This window comes from Sinohyriopsis cumingii, chromosome 3 (genome assembly GCF_028554795.1).
Source record: "Sinohyriopsis cumingii isolate HCF-2022 chromosome 3, ASM2855479v2, whole genome shotgun sequence".
Lineage (NCBI taxonomy): Eukaryota > Metazoa > Mollusca > Bivalvia > Unionida > Unionidae > Sinohyriopsis > Sinohyriopsis cumingii.
Genome location: NC_142963.1, coordinates 30,422,848 through 30,439,274, shown reverse-complemented (window position 1 = coordinate 30,439,274; position 16,427 = coordinate 30,422,848). Strand labels below are relative to the sequence as shown.

The 16,427-nt window shown below is 36.3% G+C and overlaps 1 protein-coding gene across 1 annotated transcript in view; it reads right to left on the bottom strand.

Annotated features, from left to right (window-relative positions):
* The window catches only part of LOC149802618 (mitotic checkpoint serine/threonine-protein kinase BUB1 beta-like), a 156,724-nt gene that overhangs the window by 105,713 nt on the left and 34,584 nt on the right, over nucleotides 1-16,427 (bottom strand). The window contains exons 8-9 of the mRNA XM_089951932.1: nucleotides 14,997-15,038; nucleotides 3,103-3,308 (exon numbers count right to left, since the gene is read on the bottom strand). Of these exons, the coding sequence (XP_089808058.1) occupies nucleotides 3,103-3,308; nucleotides 14,997-15,038 (248 nt within the window). The remainder of the gene's footprint in view (nucleotides 1-3,102; nucleotides 3,309-14,996; nucleotides 15,039-16,427) is intronic.

Below are 16,427 nucleotides of genomic sequence, written 5' to 3'. Positions count from 1 at the left end.
TATACTATTTGTAACATTAAAACAATTACTTATGCTAATGAGTATCTCAATCAACCACTGAATGAGTACTGAAGTGAATGTTACATGATAATGAGCATTACTGTCCGTGAAGGATGCCTCTAAAAGGGTATCTACTGAACAGTTGAATATCTTTCTTTCCCTTTGCATTCAACGAGGAAAAAAATCGTTTTGTAAATTATCTTTTTCCAAGAATACTTACCAATCACATTGCCATTAGAACGATGCTCTGATGCCTCTCATATCCAGCAATCATGGAAAGATGAAAATAATTTGTTGTTTCCTTCTATATTCAATAGAGACAATAGAAAGAAACTCTTCCAAACCCTTTCTCTTACCTCCTTTGATCACCCGCTAGGTGGCTAATTTTTTTAATACATGTTTTGCTTCAACAATGCTCCTATTTGGGAGGTGTAGGAAGGCTAGTAATTATTCTAGGAGAAACATAATTTACCATAAGATTTACTTTCTCCCTTTCAATACATTCCCCATTGTCATGAATGTTAGTAGAACAGGTGGAGAAAGTGCTACCTCTACCATGGTTAATCCAGAGGGAATAAAGATTCTTCCCTTTATGACAGTAAAAAGCACTCTTAATGAGAAAAGCACTATTAATGGCCACCTAAGCTGTGACGCCAGTACCCACATAAGAGAATGAGGTAAGCAATAACTTTGTTACTGATTAAATCACTTAGTAAATGCAGCAAAAGCACTGTTCTATAAGACTGTGTGGACATTAGACCAGTCTGGTGATGGTCTGTGTGGCATCCAATGGATTCAGCTCTTGGCTGCAAAGCTAGATCACTGAGGTAGAAGCTTGAGGAGGTTGACTGTGCTAGCCATCTGCCTCTATTATGTCTTGGAGAGTAATGTTCCCTTCGAAAGCAAAGCTTGCAGAGGTAGCTCTTATTTCATGTATATACACCCCTCAAGATCTTTGAGTACACCAAGCATAATACTTACTTTATCCACAATGCTAGGGCTTGGGTGTTTACATAGTCTTTCTTTATCCTAACCAAAGGAAAGAGACATTCCCCAACCCCACACTATTATGTGTGGTATAAAGAGTGTTTTAGCATGTAGACCAGGTTTTTCATCAGTCTCCTTAATTTTACTGATGAAGGAGAGGTGAGAGATAACTTTTCTTTGCTATGAACCCTGCTATATTGTGGAATCAACATATGGTTACTTGTCAAGATATTCCGTCAACACTAGAATAAAACATCACAGGCGACAAAGATGAAGCTGTGCACTTGTCCCTGTGTACTGTTTCATCTCCTCCTATGGCATAAGCTGTAAAGATTTGTTCTAGCGGTTGCATCACTGACTGAGCAAGTAACAGTTTGTCTTCCTAGTTTGAAATGCTGGCAATTATGATGGCATTGGTTTGGCTATTGGGTGGATGGTCTACATGGCTATTGGGCGAATAGTCAGTACAGTTTTTGGTTGGATGGCTAGCACAGCTATTGCCTGGATGACTGGCACAGTATTCCACTGGACATACTGGTCAGTAATGCCTGGTCAGCCAATGTATTGAAATGGATAATCATCTTACTAGATCCCAGTATAGTTCCAAATAACCATATGTGACTAGCCAGTCTAAGCTCTGATTCAATGAAGTAGTTAATTTCCAAATAACTGATTGTAGAGTATGCTTGGCATGACGGATGGAATGCAATCGGAACAAAATTATATGGACTGGACTGGACTGGTGGCCATATAATTCATCCATGTCCAAAAAATACCACATGCATACCAAGACTTACAGCTCCGTGGCCAAGATTAGACATGTTGGGATGGGGTCATACACCTACTGATCAGGACAGAAAAGTAAGGACAGTCTCCCACTCTGTATTAAATATATAAGGGTGAGAAAGAACAAATTAACCCAAGGCCAGCAACCAAGACATACTTTCATGTATTAGTTGCCTCGTCTATGACTCCAACAAAGCTTGCTGAGATAGTAAGTCAACCATTTATTCATCCAGCTGCAGCTGTCCCAACGTCACAGAGGCTGTAGGTATTGTAGGTATCACTGTCAATATGTCACCCACAATGCAGACTAGTGATTATGTTTATTGATACTGTCTTTAAATGTTGCATTCCATTTACTTAGATTTGCTCCATCTCTCTTTAGTCTCAAGACCCTGTCATAATACCATAGTCCGTACGTTTTCAGACCATACCTCATGTATGCTGCATGCAAACATGGATGAACATTTAGTAGACCAAAGTACCACACATATCTTCAATGGCACAAAGAAACAATGCTTATTACTAAATAAACAACAAAGATATATAGATTGTATGTTAAACAACCAACAGTGGGTACTAACTATATCATGTTGACGCACAAAGTCAGAAAATTTACTTAAAAAAGACCATGACAGCAACAAATTCACAAAAACATAAAGAAATAATGACTGCAACGTTTGTATAAACCTTTACCATCAATGCCAAACAAATCTGTTAGCAGATGATGTAACTACCATAAGACTGATGTTAGATTCCTTGAGTTATGATGCAAATGAAATAAGAGAAATTAAAAAATGCAAACAACTAAGGGGAAGGTTGGAAGAATTTCATCCCTTTGTAGGGATTATAAATGGGAAATTATTTTGTTCATCTTTAATAGACTGCTGAAAATGTGAGATAACAGAGCATCTTTTCAACATTAATGTGATCAAATTAAAAACTGAGGTATCAGAGCATCTTTTTAATATTAAAGTCATTAAATATAAAACTGTGAGGTATCAGAGCATCTTTTTAACATTAAAGTGATCAAATTAAAACCTGCAAGGTATCAGAGCATTTTTTTAACATTAAAGTGATCAAATTAAAAACTGTGAAGTATCAGCAGTTTTTTAACATTAATGTGATCAAATTAAAAATGTGTTCTGGTTAAATATTTTGAAAAATGACAGCAGTAGGTCACAAATACATGGAACTCAGCAATTTTTCTATTCATTAAGGCTGTTTAGTAGAAACAATGAGGCACAGACTGTCTGTACATATGGACATGGGTAACATGACGATGCATCTTCATCAAACAAATATTGATTAAAATGGAATGTTCCTGAATACCTTCAAGCTCTTTCTCTTCCTTTTCAAGTTGCTTTTGCTTTTCTTTTTTTTTCCACACAGCTGCTCTTATTTCCTCAAAAGAGAACTCATCATTGCCCCCATAAATTTTGTCTTTACAGTACATTGACCGCTGATTTGGTGCTTCAACAGTATCCGTCTCTTTAATGTGCTCTATAGGATTTGATGGCTTCTCTGGTTTTCTGGAACTACAATAAGGAAAAGCATATCAAAACAAATCAGTGAAGGACTACAATAAGGAAAAGCATTTCAAAACAAATCAGTGAAGGACTACAATAAGGAAAAGCCTATCAAAACAAATCAGTGAAGGACTACAATAAGGAAAAGCATTTCAAAACAAATCAGTGAAGGACTACAATAAGGAAAAGCATATCAAAACAAATCAGTGAAGGACTACAATAAGGAAAAGCATAATCAAAACAAGTCAGTGAAGGACTACAATAAGGAAAAGCATATCAAAACAAATCAGTGAAGGACTGGACTACAATAAGAAAAAGCATATCAAAACAAATCAGTGAAGGACTACAATAAGGAAAAGCATATCAAAACAAATCAGTGAAGGACCACAATAAGGAAAAGCATATCAAAACAAATCAGTGAAGGACTACAATAAGGAAAAGCATATCAAAACAAATCAGTGAAGGACCACAATAAGGAAAAGCATATCAAAACAAATCAGTGAAGGACCACAATAAGGAAAAGCATATCAAAACAAATCAGTGAAGGACTGGACTACAATAAGAAAAAGCATATCAAAACAAATCAGTGAAGCACTACAATAAGGAAAAGCATATCAAAACAAATCAGTGAAGGACTACAATAAGGAAAAGCATATCAAAACAAATCAGTGAAGGACTACAGTAAGGAAAAGCATAATCAAAACAAATCAGTGAAGGACTACAATAAGGAAAAGCATATCAAAACAAATCAGTGAAGGACTACAATAAGGAAAAGCTTATCAAAACAAATCAGTGAAGGACTACAATAAGGAAAAGCATATCAAAACAAATCAGTGAAGGACTACAATAAGGAAAAGCATTTCAAAACAAATCAGTGAAGGACTACAATAAGGAAAAGCATTTCAAAACAAATCAGTGAAGGACCACAATAAGGAAAAGCATATCAAAACAAATCAGTGAAGGACTACAATAAGGAAAAGCATATCAAAACAAATCAGTGAAGGACTACAATAAGGAAAAGCATATCAAAACAAATCAGTGAAGGACTACAATAAGAAAAAGCATATCGAAACAAATCAGTGAAGGACTGGACTACAATAAGAAAAAGCATATCAAAACAAATCAGTGAAGGACTACAATAAGGAAAAGCATATCAAAACAAATCAGTGAAGGACTACAATAAGGAAAAGCATATCAAAACAAATCAGTGAAGGACTACAATAAGAAAAAGCATATCAAAACAAATCAGTGAAGGACTACAATAAGGAAAAGCATATCAAAACAAATCAGTGAAGGACTACAGTAAGGAAAAGCATAATCAAAACAAATCAGTGAAGGACTACAGTAAGGAAAAGCATATCAAAACAAATCAGTGAAGGACTACAATAAGGAAAAGCTTATCAAAACAAATCAGTGAAGGACTACAATAAGGAAAAGCATTTCAAAACAAATCAGTGAAGGACTACAATAAGGAAAAGCATTTCAAAACAAATCAGTGAAGGACCACAATAAGGAAAAGCATTTCAAAACAAATCAGTGAAGGACTACAATAAGGAAAAGCATTTCAAAACAAATCAGTGAAGGACCACAATAAGGAAAAGCATTTCAAAACAAATCAGTGAAGGACTACAATAAGGAAAAGCATTTCAAAACAAATCAGTGAAGGACTACAATAAGGAAAAGCATATCAAAACAAATCAGTGAAGGACTACAATAAGGAAAAGCATATCAAAACAAATCAGTGAAGGACTACAATAAGGAAAAGCATTTCAAAACAAATCAGTGAAGGACTACAATAAGGAAAAGCATTTCAAAACAAATCAGTGAAGGACTACAATAAGGAAAAGCATTTCAAAACAAATCAGTGAAGGACTACAATAAGGAAAAGCATATCAAAACAAATTGGTGAAGGACTACAATAAGGAAAAGCATATCAAAAAAATCAGTGAAGGACTACAATAAGGAAAAGCATATCAAAACAAATCAGTGAAGGACTACAGTAAGGAAAAGCATATCAAAACAAATCGGTCAAGGACTACAATAAGGAAAAGCATACCAAAACAAATCAGTGAAGGACTACAATAAGGAAAAGCATATCAAAACAAATCAGTGAAGGACTACAATTAGGAAAAGCATATCAAAACAAATCAGTGAAGGACTACAATAAGGAAAAGCATATCAAAACAAATCAGTGAAGGATTTTCTACTACTGATCAAGGATTAATGAACTTAGAAGTTTCATTCCATTTCATGCTATTATAAAACACATTTTCTTTGTTATAACAAGCAAAAGCACAAGACCAAATGGAAAAAAAATTATGTAAACATTCAACAAGATTTCTGTTTATAAAATATACATGTCCCATAAACAGTCCACATCAAAAGTAAAATTAAACAACAAAAAAAGTTGGCCAAAGCATGCATATCAGGACAATCTCTAAGCCTTTGGTAGATTGGTGCTGTTGAATACATCAAGACAATCAAGACATGTATGCATGCTAAGTAACATGACTCCGCCAAATGTATTTGAGAAAGTGACCACAGGTCAATTAGACTTATTTAACTATAGTCCAATAAAAAAAATTCCAAGCATAAATGTGTAATGAATATGCATAATTCACAAGGTTTATTATGAGGTTTCTTTATTCTTGGTATACAAAAGTGTTTTAAGAGAAAAACATATTGATATAACATTTTTAATTAAAAGCTGAAAGAATACAAAATATAAATTTCACACAAAAATTTAGTAAAGGCAGTGAATAAATGAAGTACCATGAAATTATGCACTGTCAACTTTGTTTAACAAAAGAAAACAACTTATTTCCAAATATTTAAAAATTTCAAATGTGTAAACAAAAAATTTAGAAATAATTATCTGCAAATAAACTTATGAACATGAGGATGGGTTTTCAAGAAAGCAAATTCTGTAGTAAATTATTCTCCAAGATTACTTACACGCTCACATTAACGCCATGAATATAAGCTTCACTACTTCTCAAATCCACCAATTTCAGATAAACAAAATTTATTTGTTCAGATATATATGCCATATAGAAAAAGGGAAAAAACTCTTCCCCATGACCCCAAGCTGGCTGCAGTAAACCAGTTTAAGCTGAGCACAAAAAACAATGTTCATAACTGCATAAAGTCGTGGGAGGGTTTATTAGTAATGTGATTGGATAAGTAGTCTCAGAGATAGATAATTTACTAAAAACTTTGCTTTCTCCTTGAATAAGTTCCCCAATAACACTAACGTTTTGGAGAAATAGGATGGAGGACATGCATCTGCATTCAATCTCCACCATGAGCCTCTTTCAAGGAGAGAATGTCTGAATACCCTAGAAGAACGATAAACCACAACCAAAACATGAAGGTACCAGAATTGATGGTCACAACACACAAGACAACACTCTGAGAAGGAGAAAAGAACAACTTTTCCTTACTGAGCAACAAAAGGAAATTGTGCTGATCTCAACTTCAAAAGGGTACGGTGGTCATCTGGGTCACAGTAACAGTTCTTCTCCATGTGTTTCAAATAAAGTTTGAGAACATGAACCAAGTTTTGCATAGCTGTCCCTCTTGATTTCTCAGTGAAGGAATGAGACTGGCTGACCATCTTTTGATTGACTGCTGATGGCAATCAGTTTTTAGCCATAAAACCTGGTTGTGTCGTAAGGACCAAAGAACCATCTGATCTCGATAAGACATAGCTTTGTGTCCATAGAACATTAAGAGACTAGTGCTATCATCGAGGCTTTGACTAATGGTTCATACTTCTCCTAGTTGGTCCAAATAAAAACCTATGAAGTTTTATTTAGGAAACAATGGCAAGTGATTTAGGCCAGCCCAGGTCAAAGGTGGCATGCAAGTCTGATAGACTTTGTTGAGACCTATATATTCTCTATTATAATGCCTAATAGTTCTTAACATCATGGAGCAATATCCTATGACAGTAACTTAATTTAACTTTTTCTCTTTGAAAAGTTGTTGAAAAAAGGTAGCCACCTCAGAACTGAGACATCTAAAATGGGCAATTTTTTTGTCTACACCAGCTGCCAAATATCCACTTCCCCATATAGGCTTTCAAAGTGGAGAGCTTTCTTGCTCATTTGAGTCTCTTGATGACTCAAGTTTCAACTTCTTTCTATGCAAGATTCCTCTGACAAAACCCAGGGGAGAAGAAGCCCACATGAATAGGAATGAAACACCTGCAAGCGGGTGGTCTGAGCTGACTGAATTTCAACAGGATTTTTATGTGCAATTTCGACTCTTTGTTGACTGAAAATTAGCCAACGCATTCTGTCTGCCTCATATGTGTCACACTGGTTCAGTTATCTTGTGCCTAGAGCACAAGCATATAACTCCCAGACCAGGACAGATTATCTGATCTCCTCCCCCTCCTCCAGATCCCCACTCCCTGTCTGAGGAGGTGAGTGATCACAAAGAAGTGTCCAGACCACTTTCCCATACAGAATCTCTTGCCAAGACAGAAGGGCATTTGTCATATTCTTCATTTACAAAAAGGTCTATATGAAGAACATTTTCCCCTCAAATCCAGTTGCAGCTTACTGTGGAGAAATGAGGCAACAGGTGAGCTCCTCAGCCAGACAAACTTGCATCCATACAAATCATGATGTGTGATTTATGCATCTCCAAAGAAATTCCAGGCAGTAAGCCTTTGCTTGTCTTGCCAATAATGAAGAAATTGATTTATGTCAATAACAACTGACACATGCTGATTTAGACAACCTGAAAATGGGTGTCACTGAGTGAGCAATGCCATCTGCAGAGTGCACATATGTCAGCCAGGAAGAATCAAATCTATCACTGTTTTTATTAAACCCAAAAGCTGTAGAGATTTCCTTGGTCTGGGGAAGAGAAACTGTTTCCTTTCACCCCTTATTAAGCTCCCTACAAGATTTAAAAATCTGTTGCTGTCTGAAGCCTTGTTGCAGTTTAGCTAATGGGATACTGCTGTCTATCCCTTTGCCTTAGAACATCTCTCTGACCGAGATTACTGGGGACAAAAAGGCAGAGGATGAGGTCAAGAGAGCTCGAGAGGCAACTCTTGTGCCACCTGTTTCTGTACCTCTTCTATTTGGGGGCCCCGAGTGGTCTAAAGCGCTCTCCATTACGGATCACTGCCATCTCACCTCTGTCTGTGTGAGTTCGAGTCTCGGATTCAGCAAATGTGGGTATGTGAGAAAGCTTGCCAGTAGCTTCTCGTGGGTCGGTGGTTCTTCCTCCACCATTAATACTGGCCGCCATGTATAGCCTATCGTGTGCTGAAAAATGGCATTAAACTCTACAACAACAACAACCTCTTCTATCTGACACCCAAACAAAAGTGGGAAACCATCTGGCCATGATTGCAAAGCTAAAGAACAATGCTGTTTCAGTGATGATGAATGAAGAAAAGTGTCACATCATACCAAATCCAAGTTAACAAAGCTGTAAGCGCATTAGCCATGGACTGGTGAGCTGCCATATTAATAACTTTGGACCTGTGGGCTTATGACTTGTATTCATGCATGTTTCCCACATTTCAATTAGGCATAAAACAGACAATGATGCTAAACCTATCATCAATGATGTTGCCAAAATACTTTGCACCATCATGTGGAAGAAGACACTGGTAACAGGCTCTCTGAATAAAAGCCTCTTGAAATCCTTAGGTCACAGATTTTGTCCACGAAACAACTGGAAATCTTGCTGATCTTCATCTACTGCATAAAAAGGTGAAATGACTAATTCTGCTCCCATCCACAAGATCCATTAACGATCGGAATATTTGAGTTCTGGCTCATAGGCAAATTAAATAGGCAATCAGATATCTTTAAGATCTAGTACATTTCCTCCATCAAAGCCTTGAACCCAAGTCCGATACTTTCCAAAGTGGTGTCAGAATGAATTGTCAGGTCAGAGTTTTCCTTGCCTAGCAGTTGGGGAGGCACAGGGTGGGGATGTCATAATTTGGCAATGCTTCCATATCCGCATATAACATAACATAAGCGGCATGGAAGTAGTTGTAATCAGGCATAGGACAGTTTATCGGCCAATACTGTTAGGTTTACCTGCTGTACTGAAGGTTGGTAAACCAATAAAGTATATTCTGCTGGGTGTAAGGTAGGTCTTAGGGATAGCTAGATTGCAGGCAGAAAGGAAAGCTAAGCAATCTGCTGGAAGGCTGGCTGGCCTGCAACAGACAGTCCAGTTACAATGATCTTCCTATGGTTCTGTATTCATTGAAATGACAGCTAGCCTATGATGTATGTACCATTGACAAAACCGATTCTGACTGCCACGATGTTAGGGACTACATGTTGGCTAATAAATGGGACACTGGCAAGTGCTGCACCAATGGCTGGAAACCTGCATTTGCCAAATCAGACTCATACCCCATGCACCATGACTTACATAAGGAAAGGCACTACCCATAAACTCAAAGCCACTCCTTGAGATTTGCCAAACACTGGGAGGACACTCTCCCTGCAAAACAATATTGGACCTGTGTGAAGAAGTAAAGAAGGCAACTATCCAAAGATGAAAGCAGCTACTCTGCCATTTCCTTGATCAATCTCTTTATGTGTGACTCCATGACGATTTTTACCATTGTGACACATCTGATGACAGCATTATCCATCTCTAACTGATCGGATATAATGGTAACCAGCAGATCCTTCCTGACAGGGTGTGTGTACATGTCAGCAAAACTCCCCCTCCCCCACTCCGCTAATGACAGAAGATGACTTTGGGTGCAGGCTCGGTGTCGTGCTTCAATAACTTGTCATCACATTTCAGTTTTGTCCATGTCCCCTCCGAACATGAACTAAAAACTTTATATGGTATTAACGAAGTACATTACAGGTGAGGCAAGTCTCATCATCGTCCTTGCTGACACTGTACTTCTGACATTACAAGATTTTGTTGCCATTGCTTCTTAAAGACAAGAATAATGAAGAATACACATGACAGAACCCAAAAATATGAATTCAACAACAATACAAGCAAAGTCACAAAATATTATTTTAACCATGTTTGCAATTAAAAATCATAACATGCATGGATGTGATGCTATTGCGTGACATACCATGTTAAAAAAGTCCACAAACTTAAAACATGTTAAAAAAGTCCACAAACTTAAAACAATATGGAACTATATTCACAAAAATCCCAACGAAGGTTACCAATCCTTTGTAAACACTTTAATATGTAATAACTTTACCACAATGATGGTTTGAAATCATTAAGATCTTGAAGGATTAGATGAGGCCATGCAAGATGCTGCTGTTTGTATAACAGTGAAAGCTTAATATTGTTTACAACCATACCTACTAGCAGTAGCAAGGGAGGTAATAAAAAAGTTTCTTCCCTCTGTCTACACTTTGTAAGCAGACATGAAAGATGAAAGCTTTCATCTTTCTGAACCCTGAGAGGTAGTGAACCTTATATTCCTAAAGTTAACCCGTAAAGTGCTTGTCCCATAGCACTTGTCAAGGAACATGCTGTTTTTTTTAGCTGCAGAAGAAAATGGAAGTGTTTCACACCTTGTTTTGCATTGGTTATAGCCATGCGTTTGGTGTATAAATCTGATTATAATTTTTACTGGGCAGCCAAAAATATGTTAACAACCCCTGAAAAAGAAGTGAATTGGAGAACATTTCCTAATATTCTAACACCTGAGATAACAGATATATACTACAGGGCTGCAGAAATTTTGCCAAAATTAAGTTGTCCACGGACAAGTAAATTAGAAAGTTTACTTGTCCTTATTAAAAAAACACTTGTCCATATTTTCATAGTTGAAAAGAATAGTGGAAGACAGGTTTGTTAAAATGTGAACTTTTATTAAGCTGCATCATTTAAATGCATGCAATATGGATGTCCCATTTAAAATAAACTGGATATTTAAACTTTTCTTATTTTTGCTTGGAAAGGAATACATAGATTACAGATGTAAGAAAACAACAGAGCTAATGCTAACCTTTAAGTAATTAAGAAAATTACACTGAAAAAAGTTAAATGGTCACAAACACCATCAGTCCACACGGATTATTGAAGAGAACACTGATTAGAAGCAATAACCTGCTTCACTTTTGCTCAGGAATTACAGTCACCAATTTTATCAAAGACATACTGCAGAAAGTTTACATCATCTGGCTCAGGCACAGACTGGCTTGTACAAGGTTGTGCTTCAGGCTGGGAATTCAGCTGCTTGGCTTTGTGCAAGAGATGCCTTGTTCCAGGACCTTTGTTTTAACCAATGTATTAAACTTCTACTGGCTCAGTCATTTAAACCAGGTTCACTGGCAACAATCCTCATGTGATGCTTGATTTGTCTAACAGAGACTACTGCAAAGTGGGTTTTAACTTGGTTCTTAGAGGAAAATAATCTATCACACTCTGCAATGGAAGGAGAAAGTGTGAAGAACAATTCTAAACTGATAATATAATTCAGACAGTCACCAGGTGTCACTCTCATGTCATGCAGATGTCTGTGCAGTGTGTTAATAGCCCCACTCACTTACAAAATCAGATCATTTGTTTGCAATAGCTAACTGCAGTTACATGCTTAAAAATATCAAGCATCAATTGCATGTATTTTACAAATTTAACCCGAGTAAGATCATGCATTATTTGTCTATAACTGCTGAATAAGTACTACCATCTGAAAGGATGTATATGAATTTAGCTCTAAATATTTTATCCGTTACATATTTTTGGCAGAAGATCTTGTTAAAGAAATCTATGCATGCAATTCTGTTGATGTAATCAGTTCCAAGTTCAACTCCATTTTTGATTTGATCCTCGCAAAGGAATTAATTGTCTGAAAAAGATTTTTTTCTGCTCTGCTATCACATATGCCAAACTGCTTCTTGTAACACTTGATTTGGCCCACACTATATTTATTAATCACACTGTTTAAATCACCCACACTTAGTTTGGCCCACGCTATATTTATTGATCACACTGTCTAAATCACCCACAACTTTTTCTCTCAGATTTGGCCTATCAAATTTTACATGACATGTATTGTGCTTTGCTCTTTCCTTGTGATAACCTGTCCTGCAAACTATACACTGGTTTTATCGGCAGTGGAGGTGAATCTCTTACATGTATTACAACAGGCAATTGTTTGATCTTCATTTGGCCATAAGCCAAGGAAACTCCTGCAGCCAAGAATCTCTGAACTCCTATTTTCTTTTGAAATTGTAATTCTCGTTATAATCAAGTTTAGTTTTAGCCTGTTTTGTTGAATTTTCATTCAAATATTCACATTTTGTCCCATTTTTGTAAGAAAATGATCCATCCGGACGCATTTAAATGAAAGTTCATCAGAGGTGCGCATAATGTTTTTGTAGAGTCAAGTGACTTTTTCAGACAACTGATTCCTCGGAGAAACCCTATCCTCCAGCCAATGAAATTTGTTCTGATGTAACCATCAAAAGCTGTCACCTAAACCAATACTGTCTACTTTCATTGGTTGTATCCATAGAAGCTGTGGCTGGTTTCAGTCCTAATCAATAAATTTCAGCATACACTATATAAAAATGTAATGCATCTGTATGGTACTCACTGGCAAGTATGAATGGCACCTATGTATATATATGCATATATATATGGAACTACTGCCCTTTCAAGTAGCAGGTCACATTTTACTTGTCCACCGACAATTAACCTTACAAAAGTTGCTCCTCCATAAGGGCAAATTTCCAAGTCGGAAGATATGGACAAAGGATTTCTGCACCCCCGTACAAGAATCAGTAACAGAAGTTTTGTAAACATTTATTAGACTTTAGCGGTTATAAATTTACACATGATGTTCATGGACTGGATGTTCATCAACTGTTCCACACCTGTAATTTTCATAACTTTGATACACAGGTGTATCAACCATACACAAACATGGCTGAACCACTATAGATTAGGGAATATTTTAAGACATGTCTGAACTTTTTAATTAAAAAAGACAAAAATAGAGATGAAATACAAAGGGACCTGTTCAGTGGAAATACGAGTCACATATATGACTCGATGCTTATAATAAATTTCAGACATCAACAGTCACTTTTCATATAGGTTTTATGTATCTTTTAGGTATCATAGATTTAAAAACCAAGTACAATTTTCATTCTTTTCACAAATGAATTCAGGACTGGGGCATCTAGTACTAAAAAACTATAAAGCATTTAAAAGTTAATTATGATCGAGGAATGTTCAGAGATTATTTTAAATTAGAGCAAAATAAATTTTAGAATAAAACAATTACTTGTAAAGTTGTAATCTTGTTTGTAAAATATTTTGTTTTGCAAGAAGGACTCAATAGTCAATATCACAGGTTACTTCCCTTGCTTTCCTTCTGAAATAAGACGGGTATTTTAAAGGAACAATATAAATGATAACACTGCCAAGTTGAGAAATATTTCTAACAGCACAGGATCTCATTTGTGCATAAGAAAACTCACTGGATTTAAGTCTATTTACCAACTTTACTCAAAACTGGATCAAAAAAAGTCTCTAGAGTTGCAACAAGTACAGATCCATGATGACCTCATTAATCTGTATTGATCTCAATTATATTCGAACTTGTCTGACATATCGAAGACATAAGCATACATAAAAGGCTACATCCCCATTTTGATCAAAAACATGGGTTCCATGGTAACAAGCAAATGCTGACAGCAAGATGACAGTGATTGGCGTTAAATTTGAAGTTCTTGGCACTTTCTAAGCTCAATTAACTTTCTAGGCAGGTGAGTAAAATGAGAATTTAAAAAAATACTATGGTTAATCCAAATCTGACAACCTTAACATGACCTTCTCAGTAAGGCAGTCAATTTTTTAGACCAGCTTAGATCAGTTTTCAGTATGGTACAACAACAAAAAATCATTTAATGTTATTGTCAAGCTGGAAAACATGCACTTAAATATCCAGAAGTGTGATTCAAGACTGATGCAGCAACTGTAAACATTGTGTTCAACTAGGTCTAAAAATTTGTTCAAGTTAATTTGCACTTTATTTACCTCGCGTAGAGTTTCCCAAACTGCAGTTCCAAACCTTACAGGGCTCAATGGCTTCTTGCTATCTTCTTGAAACCCAGATCCAAATCAAACATGAACAAGCCAGTATCGCATTGTTACTGCAAACAACTATATTTCTGTAATTTGTACTTTTATTTAGTTAAGTCCATATTTTTTGGGGTAATTTCTGTAAGAACTGTGGCAAAATCTTAAGGGTTGGCAGGTCTGTTATTCTCAGGCTTGGAGGGACAACAAATGAAAACCACACGCAGATACAGACATACAAAACTTTTGAAAACATTCTGGATGGCATGAAAATCTTATCAAGTCATCTACATGTACAATGAAGCACATATAAAATTTTATTTGTGCAAGTTGAGTGTTTTCTGCATAATTATTCAAACAAATTACTCTGTCCACCTCCACCATGTTTTCAGTCCAATGAGTGCACAAAATATAAAAATATACATCAATGCAAATTTAATATCTTCTAAAACAAAATACCTTTAAAATGCCTATCAAATTTCTGAGTAATCATCATAGTTATGAAACTAGTCAACCAATGGATGTTATGCATGTACGTCAACAAAGGGCATTTGGCTGAGGTTAAGAAAGTTCAGATTTCTCAATTTTAAAGGGTAAGGGTATATTCACGGCATACATTCAATAAAGTACCTTAGAACTTGGTATCCCATCTCTGGCAATTTTCTAGGAGTTCTGAAATGCAGAACAGAATTAAATTCATTCGTTTTAAACATGTCATTGCAACATTTGAAGATACCTGATCTTGACATTTTAAGAAAGCTCGCAGACCAAGTCTTTAAAAATTTTATGAAGTCAAAACTTATTTTTGAACACAAAATCAATATCACAAACATGGCAAATAAAGTCCCAAGAGTAAATTACTTTCTACACAAGTGTATATTATTCTTGTAGTGAAGAGCATGCATTCTTGTAAAAAAAAAAAAGGTCATGTTGGGGAATGAAACTAATTTTTTTAAGAAATACTTACCTGCTATTAATGCATTGCTATATCTTTTCCTGGTGCTAGTCCCCTGGCCAAGGTGATTATGCCCCCTTTGGTAAATATTTGGAGGTCCACTAACTCAGTCCACTTCTGACAATCAGAATCATGATTCTTTTATTTGGACTGAGATGGAAGATCATCAGAGCAGGGAGGTAGGAGGAAATTGGATAATAATGGGTAAATATTAATATAATTAAGATCAATTTTACCCCTCCCCAAAATTTTTAATAGCAATACTACAGTACCTGCTATTATGGCATTAATAAATTTGCCAGCTTGGTGGCAGGCTGATGACCTAAGAAAATCTGTCAAGTGAACTTACCATTGTTGTCAGTAGAATGTTCTACTGCAGACTGGAAGCTAGCCTGACAATTATTAGGTTGATATGACTGAATGCAAATCATAAATACCCTTATTTGATGGAAGACAAAATGACAAGAAAGTGGAGCAATTTCGACAACAGTGACTTTCATGATACCATCCAAGAGGAATTATTAACAGAGTAACACATAGAGAACTTAAGACTATTGGAGTGGGATGCTCTGTAGCCCTTGATTGTGGATACAGAGCAATCTTTGGAAGCAAAAAAGAAAATCTGCAACAGCAGTTAATGTGGGGCAAAGAGGATTAATGTATTTCCCACTGCACCTTGTACAGAAAATTCTCCACCTGGCATCTTAAACTTAAGAAGTCAACTGCTTTCTAACCCAAGTGATGCATTTGGCAGTCTTACTAAAAAAACTGGTTGTGGCAGACAGGTTGCCTGATGTGAATCAGACATGAAGGCAGAGAATTTTAGTACTTCTGTGCACAAGGGAACCTTTGTGCTGCAACAGCAAATCCCTCCTTAGCAGATATTTGCTGGGATTATTGACCAACAGGTTGAGGAAATTGTTCAAACACGATCTTGGGGGATACAGTGAAGCTATCAGGTATCAGGATGAGCCATGACTCCTGACCCAGTTAAGAACCTGATTATTCTTAAGTTGGGAAGATCTAGGCACCAAGCCAATCCCACTTCAGACTGAAGGTGTCCACTATCTATACCCTCTGATCTGGCATTAGAGATATAAAGAGGG